A 12447-nucleotide genomic window follows, 5' to 3' on the forward strand; every position below is an offset into this window, starting at 1 on the left:
TTAAAAATGAAGAAACGTAGCTTTTCTGACATTTATGCTCTATTTATACATCATAGAAACTGACCTATCCCCTGGCCTAGAAAAATCTGATTTTTCTGATTGGCTTGTTGTCCTGAACAATGGTAAAGTACCTCCTAGAATCTTTATCCTTGTGCTCTCCCTCTCTCTAAATGGTGTACTGTGTCATCCATGTGTTGCTGTGTGCATGTGTCCCAGCACCCTGCCCAGTCTTGACTCTCCCTACCCCATGCTGGTGTTGACTGGGCCCCAGGCTTGTGGGAAGAGAGAGCTGGCCCACAAGCTCTGCCGAGAGTTCAACGACTTCTTCGCCTACGGGTGAGTCCCAAGTGCCAAATGGTACCCTATTTCCTACATAGTAGTGCACTACTTTTGGCAAGCTGTGGCCAAACTCTGGGGGCTTGTGTGCATCCATAAAGCACACTTTTCCATATATAGTGCACTTCTTTTGGCCAGCTTGCTTCCCGGATTTTGTGCTCATTGGAATAGACTTTATCAAAGGATGCAGTTACCTTAAATATGAGAAGGCCTGGTCACAGAGGTGAAGGCTAGGGTTAGCCTAGAGGTGAAGGCTAGGGTTAGCCTAGAGGTGAAGGCTAGGGTTAGCCTAGAGGTGAAGGCTAGGGTTAGCCTAGAGGTGAAGGCTAGGGTTAGCCTAGAGGTGAAGGCTAGGGTTAGCCTAGAGGTGAAGGCTAGGGTTAGCCTAGAGGTGAAGGCTAGGGTTAGCCTAGAGGTGAAGGCTAGGGTTAGCCTAGAGGTGAAGGCTAGGGTTAGCCTAGAGGTGAAGGCTAGGGTTAGCCTAGAGGTGAAGGCTAGGGTTAGCCTAGAGGTGAAGGCTAGGGTAGAGGTGAAGGCTAGGGTAGAGGTGAAGGCTAGGGTAGAGGTGAAGGCTAGGGTAAGCCTAGAGGTGAAGGCTAGGGTTAGCCTAGAGGTGAAGGCTAGGGTTAGCCTAGAGGTGAAGGCTAGGGTTAGCCTAGAGGTGAAGGCTAGGGTTATTGTTTAGGATGGTACTAAATCTATTTCACGAGGATCCCCTCTGGTTCCCCATCCATAGATACAGGATACTTCCACACTGTTAAACCAGATGTTCAATACCTCCAACACATGAGCAATGGGGAGTGATAAATAACAAGGTTCCCCAGCATGGGCAATAGAAGAAATAAGAAGCAGTAAATAGTGGTAGAGAGCACGAACACTGGAGAGCTGGAATCAAAGGAACATCTGCTGGACATGGCTTGTCTATGGCTCTCACCTTACGCTGGTTTTAATAGAAACCTCTACACCAGGGTTCTCTATCCCTGTTCCTGGAGAGCTACCCTCCAGTTGGTATTCACTCCAACCCTGTTCCTGGAGAGCTACCCTCCTGTAGGTTTGAACCCAAACCCTGTTCCTGGAGAGCGACCCTCCAGTTGGTATTCACTCCAACCCTGTTCCTGGAGAGCTACCCTCCTGTAGGTTTGAACCCAAACCCTGTTCCTGGAGAGCGACCCTCCTGTAGGTTTTAACTCCAACACCAGTTGTAACTAACCTGATTCAGTTGATCAACCAGCTAATTATTAGAATCAGGTATGCTAGATGAGGGTTGGAGGGAAATCCTCCAGGAGGGTGGCTCTCCATGAACATGTTTGGAGAGCCCTGCTCTACACACAGACACACGCACACACACTTCCTTCTACATCCCCGAACCCAGGGGAGGTCGCCCCATCCCACCCCCACCAGCCCCTGTCCTCTCCAGAGCTAACGTAAAAAACAGTTAACATACTTACCCCTCCAAAATGACAAGAACCTGTTGATGTGGCCATGGAGTGCTCCACTTCACCTGGGTAGTGGAGTTGGTGTGTGTGTGTGTGCGCTTGTGTGCATCAAAGCGAGTGTGTGGCATGTGTCCGTCTATATGTCTAGTCTGTCCGTTCTTCTGTCTCTGTGTGTTGGAATACCATTATGATCCTTAGGAGTTTTTGATTATTTTAAATGTTGGATTATTGTGCGCTTGTTGACATTTACTGCATTGATTGATAGGAACATAAGCAGTTCGCTGCAGCCATAACACCTGCTAAACTGTGTACATGACCAATGAAGTTGAGTTGCTAGCTTGAATGTATTGCTGTATTGTCATTGGAACCATTTGTCTCTTGTTGTCACAGAACCTGCCATACCACCAGGGGTCCCTACTTTGGGGAGGAGGACGGGAGCGACTACCATTTTGTCACGGAGGAAGACTTTCAGAACATGATTCACATGGTACATGTCTGAGACTGACTATGTTGCTGTGTGATTGAGCAGAATTACTGATCAACAAAACCACCTTCCATCCATTGTTTGATTAACGTTAGCGATTCTGCCCCTCGCTTTGCTCAAACTGATCCCCTCAAACACACTGATAGTGTGTCAGTCTCAGATGAATTTAAATTCTTTCTGTTCGTAAAGATAAAATGTGAAGGTTAAACAAGCCATGGTTAGCCCTGTCCATGACACCACCACATCTTCATCGTACTTCAGAATTTAAATATACAGTGTCTTCGGAAAGTATTCAAATCCCTTGACTTTTTCCACATTTTGCTACGTTACAACCTTACAAATCCTTAGAAATCTACACACAATACCTCTATAATGACGCAGCAAAACAGGTTTTGAGAATTTTTTGCAAATGTCAACAAACAAAAAAACTTTTTTAAAGTAAGATTTACATAAATATTCAGACCCTTTGCTATGTGACTCCAAATTGAGCTCAGGTGCATCCTGTTTCCATTGATCATTCTTGAGATGTTTCTACAACTTGATTGGAGTTCACCTGTGGTAAATTCAATTGATTAGACATGATTTGGAAAGACACACACCTGGCTATATAAGGTCCCTCAGTTGACAGTGCATGTCAGAGAAAAAACTAAGCCATGATGTCGAAGGAATTGTCCGTAGAGCTCCGAAACTGAGCAATCGGGGAGAATGGCCTTGGTCAGGGAGGTGACCAAGAACCTGATGGTCTCACTGACAGAGTTCTAGAGTTCCTCTGTGGAGACAACCATCTCTTCAGCATTCCACCAATCATGCCTTTATGGTAGAGTGGCCAGACAGAAGCCACTCCTCAGTAAAAAGCACATGACAGCCCACTTTTAGTTTGCCAAAAGGCACCCAAAGACTCTCAGACCATGATAAACAAGATTATCTGAATGCCAAGCGTCATGGTTGGAGGAAACACTACGCTGAAGCATGGTGGTGGCAGCATCATGCTGTGGGGATGTTTTTCAGCGGCAGGGACCAGGAGACTATTCGGGATTGAGGCAAAGACGAACAGAGCGAAGTACAGAGAGATCCTTGATGAAAACCTGCTCAGGACCTCAGACTGGGGCGAACGTTCACCTTCCAACAGGACAATGACCCTAAGCACACAGCCTAGACAATGGAGGGGTGGCTTCGGGACAATGTCCATCCCAGCCAGAGCCCGGTCTTGAACTGAATCGAACATCTCTAGAGAGACCTGAAAATAGCTGTGCAGCAACGCTCCTCATCCAACCTGACTGAGCTTGAGAGGATCTGCAGAGAAGAATGAGAGAAACTCCCCAAATAAAGGTGTGCCAAGCTTGTAACGTCATACCCAAGAAGACTCAGGCTGTAATTGCTGCCTAAGGTGCTTCATCAAAGGGTCTGAATACTTACACTATCGTTCAAAAGTTTGGGGTCACTTAGAAATGTCCTTGTTTTTGAAAGAAAAGCAAAACAAATTGTCCATTAACATAACATCTAATTGATCAGAAATACAGTGTTGACATTTTTTATGTTGTAAATGAGTTGTAGCTGGAAAAAGCATATTTTTCTTATTTTTTTCCCTTTTTTTCCTGCATATCAACCACCACTCCAGTGTTCCAATAGCACGTTGTATTAGCTAATCCAAGTTTATCCTTTTAAAATGCTAATTGATCATTAGAAACCCCTTTTGCAATTATGTTAGCACAGCTGAAAACTGTTGTTCTGATTAAAGAAGCAATAAAACAGGCCTTCTTTAGACTAGTTGAGTATCTGGAGCATCAGCATTTGTGGGTTCGATTACAGGCTCAAAATGGCCAGAAACACAGAACTTTCTTCTGAAACTCATCAGTCTATTCTTGTTCTGAGAAATGAAGGCTCTTCCATGCAAGAAATTGCCACGAAACTGAAGATCTGGTACAACACTATGTACTACTCCCTTCACAAAACAGCGCAAACTGGCCCTAACCAGAATAGAAAGAGGAGTGGAAGGCCCTGGTGCACAACTGAGCAAGAGGACAAGTACATTAGAGTGTCTAGTTTGAGAAACAGATGCCTCACAAGTCCCTAACTGGCAGCTTCATTAAATAGTAACCGTAAAACACCAGTTTCCACGTCAACAGTGAAGAGGTGACTCTGGGATGCTGGCCTTCTAGGCAGAGTTGCAAAGACAAAGTCATATCTCAGACTGGCCAATAAAAATAAAATATTAAGATGGGCAAAAGAACACAGATACTGGACAGAGGAAGATTGTATAAAAGTGTTCGGATCTCAAAGAAGAACATTTGTGAGATGCAGAAATAATGAAAAGATGCTGGAGGAGTGATGACACCGTCTGTCAAGCATGGTGGAGGCAATGTGATGGTCTTTGACGAAAGCAAAGTTTGAAGGACACAATTATTATTTAAATTAAAAATCATTATAACCTTGTCAACGTCTTGACTATATTTCCTATTCATTTTGCAACTCATTTCATGTGTGTTTTCATGGAAAACAAGGACATTTCTACGTGACCCCAAACTTTTGAACGGTAGTGTATGTAGATGTGATATTTCAGTTGTGTTTTTTTCATACATCTGTTTTCTCTTTGTCATTATGGGGTATCGTGTGTAGATTAATTTTTAAAAAGGCTGTAACCTGACAAAACGTGGACCAAGTCAAGGGTCAGCATACTTTCCGAAGGCGCTGTTCATCCAGACAGCAATTTATTTTGTGCAAATGTGTGTAGCCCAGACTTGACAAGTCTTCTGGTTTTAAGTTTTGTAAGTAGTTCTCTTAACTCTAAAAGACAGTAAATCAATTGTTATGTCATACTCAGTTATTGGCTACTTAAATATATTTCCTTATATCTAACATTTTTGACACTTCAAAGCACAAGAGTTCTACCATATTCCCAAAGGAAGAAGTCCTAGATATCCTACACGAGGGGCCTGAGGTACTGTAGAGTACGCCTGCCCAGCCAACCGTCTTTTAACTTCAGACCCATTCATTTGTCTTCCTAAAGGGAAATATATAAGCACCATGGGGCCTTAATAAATAGAGATCTCTCTCACAGTGATATTAGGAGGAAACCCTTTGAAGTGGGGATCCTAACCATGCACACTCTAAAGTACACAGTGTCTCAGGTGAAGTGGGGATCCTAACCGTGCACACTCTAAAGTACAGAGGAAGTGTCTCAGGTGAAGTGGGGATCCTAACCGTGCACACTCTAAAGTACAGAGGAAGTGGGGATCCTAACCGTGCACACTCTAAAGTACAGAGGAAGGTGGAGACCCTTCCTCCCTTATCACATACATACATACATCACAGGCTCCCTGGATCATTCAGACCACGTCAGACCAGTTCAGATGGAGACAGAAACATACAGGGCATTCTGAAAGTATTCAGACCCCTTCACTTTCTCCACATTTTGTTACGTTACAGCCTTATTCTAAAATGGATCAAATAAATCCTCATCAATCTACACACAATGCACTGTACATCAGACTCGTATGCCCAACCCCACACACACACACACACACACACACACACACACACACACACACACACAGCAGCTCCATCCCGAAAATGTGCCTCAATCAGAAGGTCCTTGTGCTTGTTTTATTGTTCCAATTAGCCTGTCAACAGAGGAACGATAAGGGTGCTTTGTAATTTGGGCCTGATGGTTTCCAGCCCTCTAAAAGTAGGGGGTGAAGTTAAGCACCACAAGTGTCGAGCTCCTGAGGGAGTCTCTCAATAGTCAGTAGGGCACAACTTATATCAGAACATCAACTAGAAATGTGATATCTAGAATGTGGGCATGAGAGCCTTACCAATTCTATGTGTTCCATTTCTATCTGAATATTGGGGGAAGTGTAGCCTACCTTGAGAGTAGGCTACAGTCCTCAGAGCTGTCCGTAGGGTCGTAAAGCGTGATGGATCGTAACGCCGAGCGTATCGGCCCCAGGTGCAAGTAGACGAGGGGTCAAAGGGAGCGGCTGTGTGAACTACAGGGTAGCAGGGGAAGTGATGGTACCTCTGACTGCAGGGTCAGGTGTTCTCCTCACAGGTGGGGACATTATAGCTGCGGTTGTTACTCTTCTCTGGACATAGCAGGGGTCTTGAAGGACCCAGTAGGTCCATCGAAGACCACTTATAATTTTGGAATATGAATTTGACTCTTAACTAAGTAAATGTTGTACCCCACGATAGTTGACTGTCCCAACTTACAGCTTTCTGTTAACTTTTGTTTTCTTTCTTTTTGTCACCCCCCGGTCTCCCTCTCTCGGTCTCCCTCCGTCTGTCTGTCTCTCTTTCTTTCCTTCTCCCTCTCTCGGTCTTCCTCTCTCGGTCTCCCTCTCTCCCTCTCTCGGTCTCCCTCTCTCGGTCTCCCTCTCTCCCTCTCTCGGTCTCCCTCTCTCGGTCTCCCTCTCTCCCTCTCTCGGTCTCCCTCTCTCGGTCTCCCCTCTCTCCTCTCTCTCCCTCTCTCGGTCTCCCTCTCTCGGTCTCCCTCTCTCGGTCTCCCTCTCTCCCTCTCTCGGTCTCCCTCTCTCCCTCTCGGTCTCTCCTCGGTCTCCCCTCTCTCGGTCTCCCTCTCTCGGTCTCCCTCTCTCGGTCTCCCTCTCTCCTCTCTCTCGGTCTCTCCCTCTCTCGGTCTCCCTCTCTCGGTCTCCCTCTCTCCCTCTCTCGGTCTCCCTCTCTCGGTCTCCCTCTCTCGGTCTCCCTCTCTCGGTCTCTCTCCCTCTCTCGGTCTCCCTCTCTCCCTCTCTCGGTCTCCCTCTCTCGGTCTCCCTCTCTCTCCCTCTCTCGGTCTCCCTCTCTCGGTCTCTCTCCCTCTCTCGGTCTCCCTCTCCCTCTCTCGGTCTCCCTCTCTCGGTCTCCCTCTCTCGGTCTCCCTCTCTCGGTCTCCCTCTCTCCCTCTCTCGGTCTCCCTCTCTCCCTCTCTCGGTCTCCCTCTCTCCCTCTCTCGGTCTCCCTCTCTCGGTCTCCCTCTCTCGGTCTCCCTCTCTCGGTCTCCCTCTCTCGGTCTCCCTCTCTCGGTCTCCCTCTCTCGGTCTCCCTCTCTCGGTCTCCCTCTCTCGGTCTCCCTCTCTCCCTCTCTCGGTCTCCCTCTCTCGGTCTCCCTCTCTCCCTCTCTCGGTCTCCCCTCTCGGTCTCCCTCTCTCGGTCTCCCTCTCTCCCTCTCTCGGTCTCCCTCTCTCGGTCTCCCTCTCTCCCTCTCTCGGTCTCCCTCTCTCGGTCTCCCTCTCTCGGTCTCCCTCTCTCCCTCTCTCGGTCTCCCTCTCTCGGTCTCCCTCTCTCCCTCTCTCGGTCTCCCTCTCTCGGTCTCCCTCTCTCGGTCTTCCCTCTCTCGGTCTCCCTCTCTCCCTCTCTCGGTCTCCCTCTCTCGGTCTCCCTCTCTCGGTCTCCCTCTCTCGGTCTCCCTCTCTCCCTCTCTCGGTCTCCCTCTCTCTCCCTCTCTCGGTCTCCCTCTCTCGGTCTCCCTCTCTCGTCTCCCTCTCTCCCTCTCTCGGTCTCCCTCTCTCGGTCTCCCTCTCTCGGTCTCCCTCTCTCCCTCTCTCGGTCTCCCTCTCTCGGTCTCCCTCTCTCCCTCTCTCGGTCTCCCTCTCTCGGTCTCTCTCTCTCTCTCTCTCTCTCTCGGTCTCCCTCTCTCGGTCTCCCTCTCTCCCCTCTCGGTCTCCCTCTCTCGGTCTCCCCCTCTCTCCCTCTCTCGGTCTCCCTCTCCGGTCTCTCTCCCGGTCTCCCTCGGTCTCCCTCTCTTCCTCTCTCGGTCTCCCTCTCTCCCCTCTCGGTCTCCCTCTCTCGGTCTCCCTCTCTCCCTCTCTCGGTCTCCCTCTCTCGGTCTCCCTCTCTCGGTCTCCCTCTCTCGGTCTCCCTCTCTCGGTCTCCTCTCTCGGTCTCCCTCTCTCGGTCTCCCTCTCTCGGTCTCCCTCTCTCGGTCTCTCCCTCTCTCGGTCTCCCTCTCTCCTCTCTCGGTCTCCCTCTCTCGGTCTCCCTCTCTCGGTCTCTCTCTCCCTCTCTCGGTCTCCCTCTCTCGGTCTCGGTCTCCCTCTCTCGGTCTCCCCTCTCTCTCGGTCTCCCTCTCTCGGTCTCTCTCTCGGTCTCTCTCTCGGTCTCTCCCTCTCTCGGTCTCCCTCTCTCGGTCTCCCTCTCTCGGTCTCCCTCTCTCGGTCTCCCTCTCTCGGTCTCCCTCTCTCTCCTCTCTCGGTCTCCCTCTCTCCCTCTCTCGGTCTCCCTCTCTCCCTCTCTCGGTCTCTCTCTCTCCCTCTCTCGGTCTCCTCTCTCCTCTCTCCCTCTCTCGGTCTCCCTCTCTCGGTCTCCCCTCTCTCTCCCTCTCTCGGTCTCCCTCTCTCTCTCCCTCTCTCGGTCTCCCTCTCTCGGTCTCCCCTCTCTCTCCCTCTCTCGGTCTCCCTCTCTCCCTCTCTCGGTCTCCCTCTCTCGGTCTCCCCTCTCTCTCCCCTCTCTCGTCTCCCTCTCTCCTCTCTCGGTCTCCCTCTCTCGGTCTCCCTCTCTCCCTCTCTCGGTCTCCCTCTCTCGGTCTCCCTCTCTCCCTCTCTCGGTCTCCCTCTCTCGGTCTCCCCCTCTCGGTCTCCCTCTCTCGGTCTCCCTCTCTCGGTCTCCTCTCTCTCCCTCTCTCGGTCTCTCTCTCTCTCGGTCTCTCTCGGTCTCCCTCTCTCCCTCCTCTCTCGGTCTCCCTCTCTCGGTCTCCCTCTCTCGGTCTCTCGGTCTCCCTCTCTCGGTCTCCCTCTCTCTCGGTCTCCCTCTCCCTCTCTCCTCGGTCTCCCCTCGGTCTCCCTCTCTCGGTCTCCCTCTCTCTCCCTCTCTCGGTCTCCCTCTCTCCTCTCTCGGTCTCCCTCTCTCCCTCTCTCGGTCTCCCTCTCTCGGTCTCCCCCTCTCTCGGTCTCCCTCTCTCCCTCTCTCTCTCGGTCTCTCTCTCTCGGTCTCCCTCTCTCGGTCTCCCTCTCTCGGTCTCCCTCTCTCGGTCTCCCTCTCTCCGTCTGTCTGTCTCTCTTTCTTTCCTTCTCCCTCTGCTCTTCCATTGTCTGTCTTCAGGGTAAATTCCTCCAGACGATGCAGTATGCGGGCCACTGGTATGGTCTGTCTCGTGAGGCCATAGAAGACGTGGCCAGGGAGGGCCTGGCCTGCTGTGTGCACATGGAGCTGGAGGTGGGCGTCAACACACACATTCACATAGCAGCAGGAAATTGAAAGGCTCATTTTGTGTATACTGTTCTCCCAGGGCGTGTTCAGTCTGAAGAACAGCCACTTTGAGCCGCGTTACGTCCTGATGATCCCCACAGACAAGGAGCAGTACGGCAGGCGGCTGAGGACCAGAGCTCTGTACACCCAGACCCAGATAGATACGGCTGTAGCCCGCGTGGATACATACGTCCTGATCAACAGAGAGCGCCCAGGCTTCTTCGATAACGTCATCCCCTGTGGTACGTAGCTGATGATGATGCAGACCAGTATATAGAATATAGATATATAGGTATGCAGTCCCTTCAGAAAGTATTCATACCCCTTGACTTATTCCACATTTTGTTGTGTTACAACCTGAATTCAAAATGGATTAAATGTGTTGTTTTTTTACACACAATACCCCTTAATGACAAAGTCAAAACGTGTTTTTAGAAATGTGATTATGAAATATAGAAATATCTAATTTACACAAGTATTCATACCCCTGAGTCAATACATGTTAGAATCACCTTTGGCAGTGATTACAGCTGTGAGTCTTTCTGGGTTAGTCTCTAAGCTTTGCACACCTGGATTGTACAATATTTACACATTATAAATTCTTCAAACTGAAAGTTGGTTTCTGATCATTGCTTGACAGCCATTTTCAAGTCTTGCCATAGATTTTCAAGCCGATTGAGGTGAAAACTGTAACTAGGCGACTCAGGTACACACACCCCTTGACCTTTTCCACGTTTTGTTGTGTCACAACACAACTAATTGGCAAAAACGCATTAAGAAGGAATGAAATTCCACAACAAGTTCTACAACTGTCCAGTGAAAATCTTATTTTTAAAAGTTCATGTTCTCTTACCCAAATAATGTTGTTGGCGTGTCCTTTATTCGTATTTGTGTCCAAAGCATAAATTAGAGAGAAGAAACCCCCCGCCTCAAACTTGTATCTCAAACAGACCATTTAAAAAATGCTTGCTATTTACTTACCGGTTAATATAGCCAATCAGCGGCCTACTCGCCTGAATATATATGCCCACACCATTCCAAACCAGAAAATCTGCTTTTTAACATACTTAATTACCATATTTTGGAAGGAAAACTATTTCACGCATATTGTAATAAATTATAGGTCATATTTCTGCGAGATCTGGAAACGCTGGACCGTTACTTTAAGAGATTTATCTAAATAATCTAAAGTCTGGCGAGGGACACGTGTGTGTGTGTGTGTGTGTGTGTGTGTGTGTGTGTGTGTGTGTGTGTGGACACGACCGGGATGCGAAGAAAGATACGCAGACTTGCTGTACAAATGTATGGAGATTGTTTTAATGTGTGTGTGTGTGTGTGTGTGTGTGTGTGTGTGTGTGTGTGTGTGTGTGTGTGTGTGTGTGTGTGTGTGTGTGTGTGTGTGTGTGTGTGTGTGTGTGTGTGTTCAGATGAGCCAGTGGAGGCATACAGAACCCTGAGGCAGGTGGTGAAGGACTATCTGGGAGTGGAGGAGCAGGAAGGAGAGGACCAGAGCACCACCACAGGTAGGTGTTTGTGTGCATTACAGCACATATATGTGCGATCAAGTGTGTCATTAACGTGTCAGCATCTGTGACAGAGTTGAAGAGGGACTCCCTAGTGGACGAGGCGTCCCCAGCCGCCTCCACCAGAACAGAGACAGTCTTTATGTCTCACTCCGCTCCAGACATGGACCCCTCAGACCACAACTGTAGGAAGTACTACAACAAGGTCCAGGCCCAGCTCACCCCACAGAAGACCTCAGCAGTGAGTCACAACACCCACACACACACGTCAGTAGTCACCAAGCCTGCACCTGGTCAACTATGGTATTCAGGCTTTTGTTTCAGCCCAGCACTAATTTGTCTAATTCAACCAATCAAGGTCTTGGTGAGCAGTTGATTAGTTGGATCTGACTGATCCAGTCCCGAGGAACCAGGTGTGTGCTCTCTCTGGCCAAACATTGATTAATCAACGTAGTGTCAGGAAAAAAGAGAATACAGCTGGACTGTATCCCTGGAGGACAGGAGTCGTACACCTAGGGTCAGTACGGCAGGGTATATTACAGGTAGTTTGGCAACCCTAGGTGAACCCCCTGTACCAAGTCTGTCTGCCTTGTGCTGTTGATCACAGTGATCTAGATCAGAGATACTCAACTCTGACCCCACGAGGTCCGGAGCCTGCTGTTTTTCTCTTCTTCCTGATCATTAATTCCTCACACCTGGTGTCCCAGGTCAAAATCAGTCCCTGATTAGAGGGGAACAATGTCAAACTGCAGTGGAACTGGCTTTGAGGTCCAGAGTTGAGTTTGAGGGATCGAGCCCAATCATCTGACTGATTGATATCAGGGTTGTTATTGCTGAGCTAGATAACCTTATTCATCCACGCCAGCATCATGTTTAAATACTGTATCTCTCTCTCTGGGCCGTAGGAGCTGGCCTCCATCCACAGATACAGCATCATGTTTAAATACTGTATCTCTCTCTCTGGGCCGTAGGAGCTGGCCTCCATCCACAGATACAGCGTCATGTTTAAATACTGTATCTCTCTCTCTGGGTCGTAGGAGCTGGCCTCTATCCACAGATACAGCATCATGTTTAAATACTGTATCTCTCTCTGGTCCGTAGGAGCTGGCCTCCATCCACAGATACAGCGTCATGTTTAAATACTGTATCTCTCTCTGGGCCGTAGGAGCTGGCCTCCTATCCACAGATACAGCGTCATGTTTAAATACTGTATCTCTCTCTCTGGGCCGTAGGAGCTGGCCTCCATCCACAGATACAGCGTCATGTTTAAATACTGTATCTCTCTCTCTGGGCCGTACAGGAGCTGGGCCTCTCCATCCACAGATACAGCGTCATGTTTAAATACTGTATCTCTCTCTGGGCCGTAGGAGCTGGCCTCCATCCACAGATACAGCGTCATGTTTAAATACTGTATATCTCTCTCTGGGCCGTAGGAGCTGGCCTCCATCCACAGATACAGCGTCATGTTTAAATACTGTATCTCTCT

The 12447-nt window shown here is 49.0% G+C and overlaps 1 protein-coding gene across 2 annotated transcripts in view; it reads left to right on the forward strand.

Moving 5' to 3' along the window:
* lrguk (leucine-rich repeats and guanylate kinase domain containing) overlaps positions 1–12447 on the forward strand; it is a 36949-nt gene that overhangs the window by 16716 nt on the left and 7786 nt on the right. Inside the window, exons 11-16 of one of the 2 annotated variants that reach the window (XM_042318637.1) lie at positions 217–336; positions 2163–2259; positions 9292–9405; positions 9479–9680; positions 10866–10961; positions 11024–11202. In XM_042318637.1, coding sequence (XP_042174571.1) covers positions 217–336; positions 2163–2259; positions 9292–9405; positions 9479–9680; positions 10866–10961; positions 11024–11202 — 808 coding nt within the window. The remainder of the gene's footprint in view (positions 1–216; positions 337–2162; positions 2260–9291; positions 9406–9478; positions 9681–10865; positions 10962–11023; positions 11203–12447) is intronic. The other variant, XM_042318638.1, reaches the window with a different exon arrangement.

This window comes from Oncorhynchus tshawytscha, unplaced genomic scaffold (genome assembly GCF_018296145.1).
Source record: "Oncorhynchus tshawytscha isolate Ot180627B unplaced genomic scaffold, Otsh_v2.0 Un_scaffold_3920_pilon_pilon, whole genome shotgun sequence".
NCBI classification, from domain to species: Eukaryota; Metazoa; Chordata; class Actinopteri; order Salmoniformes; family Salmonidae; genus Oncorhynchus; species Oncorhynchus tshawytscha.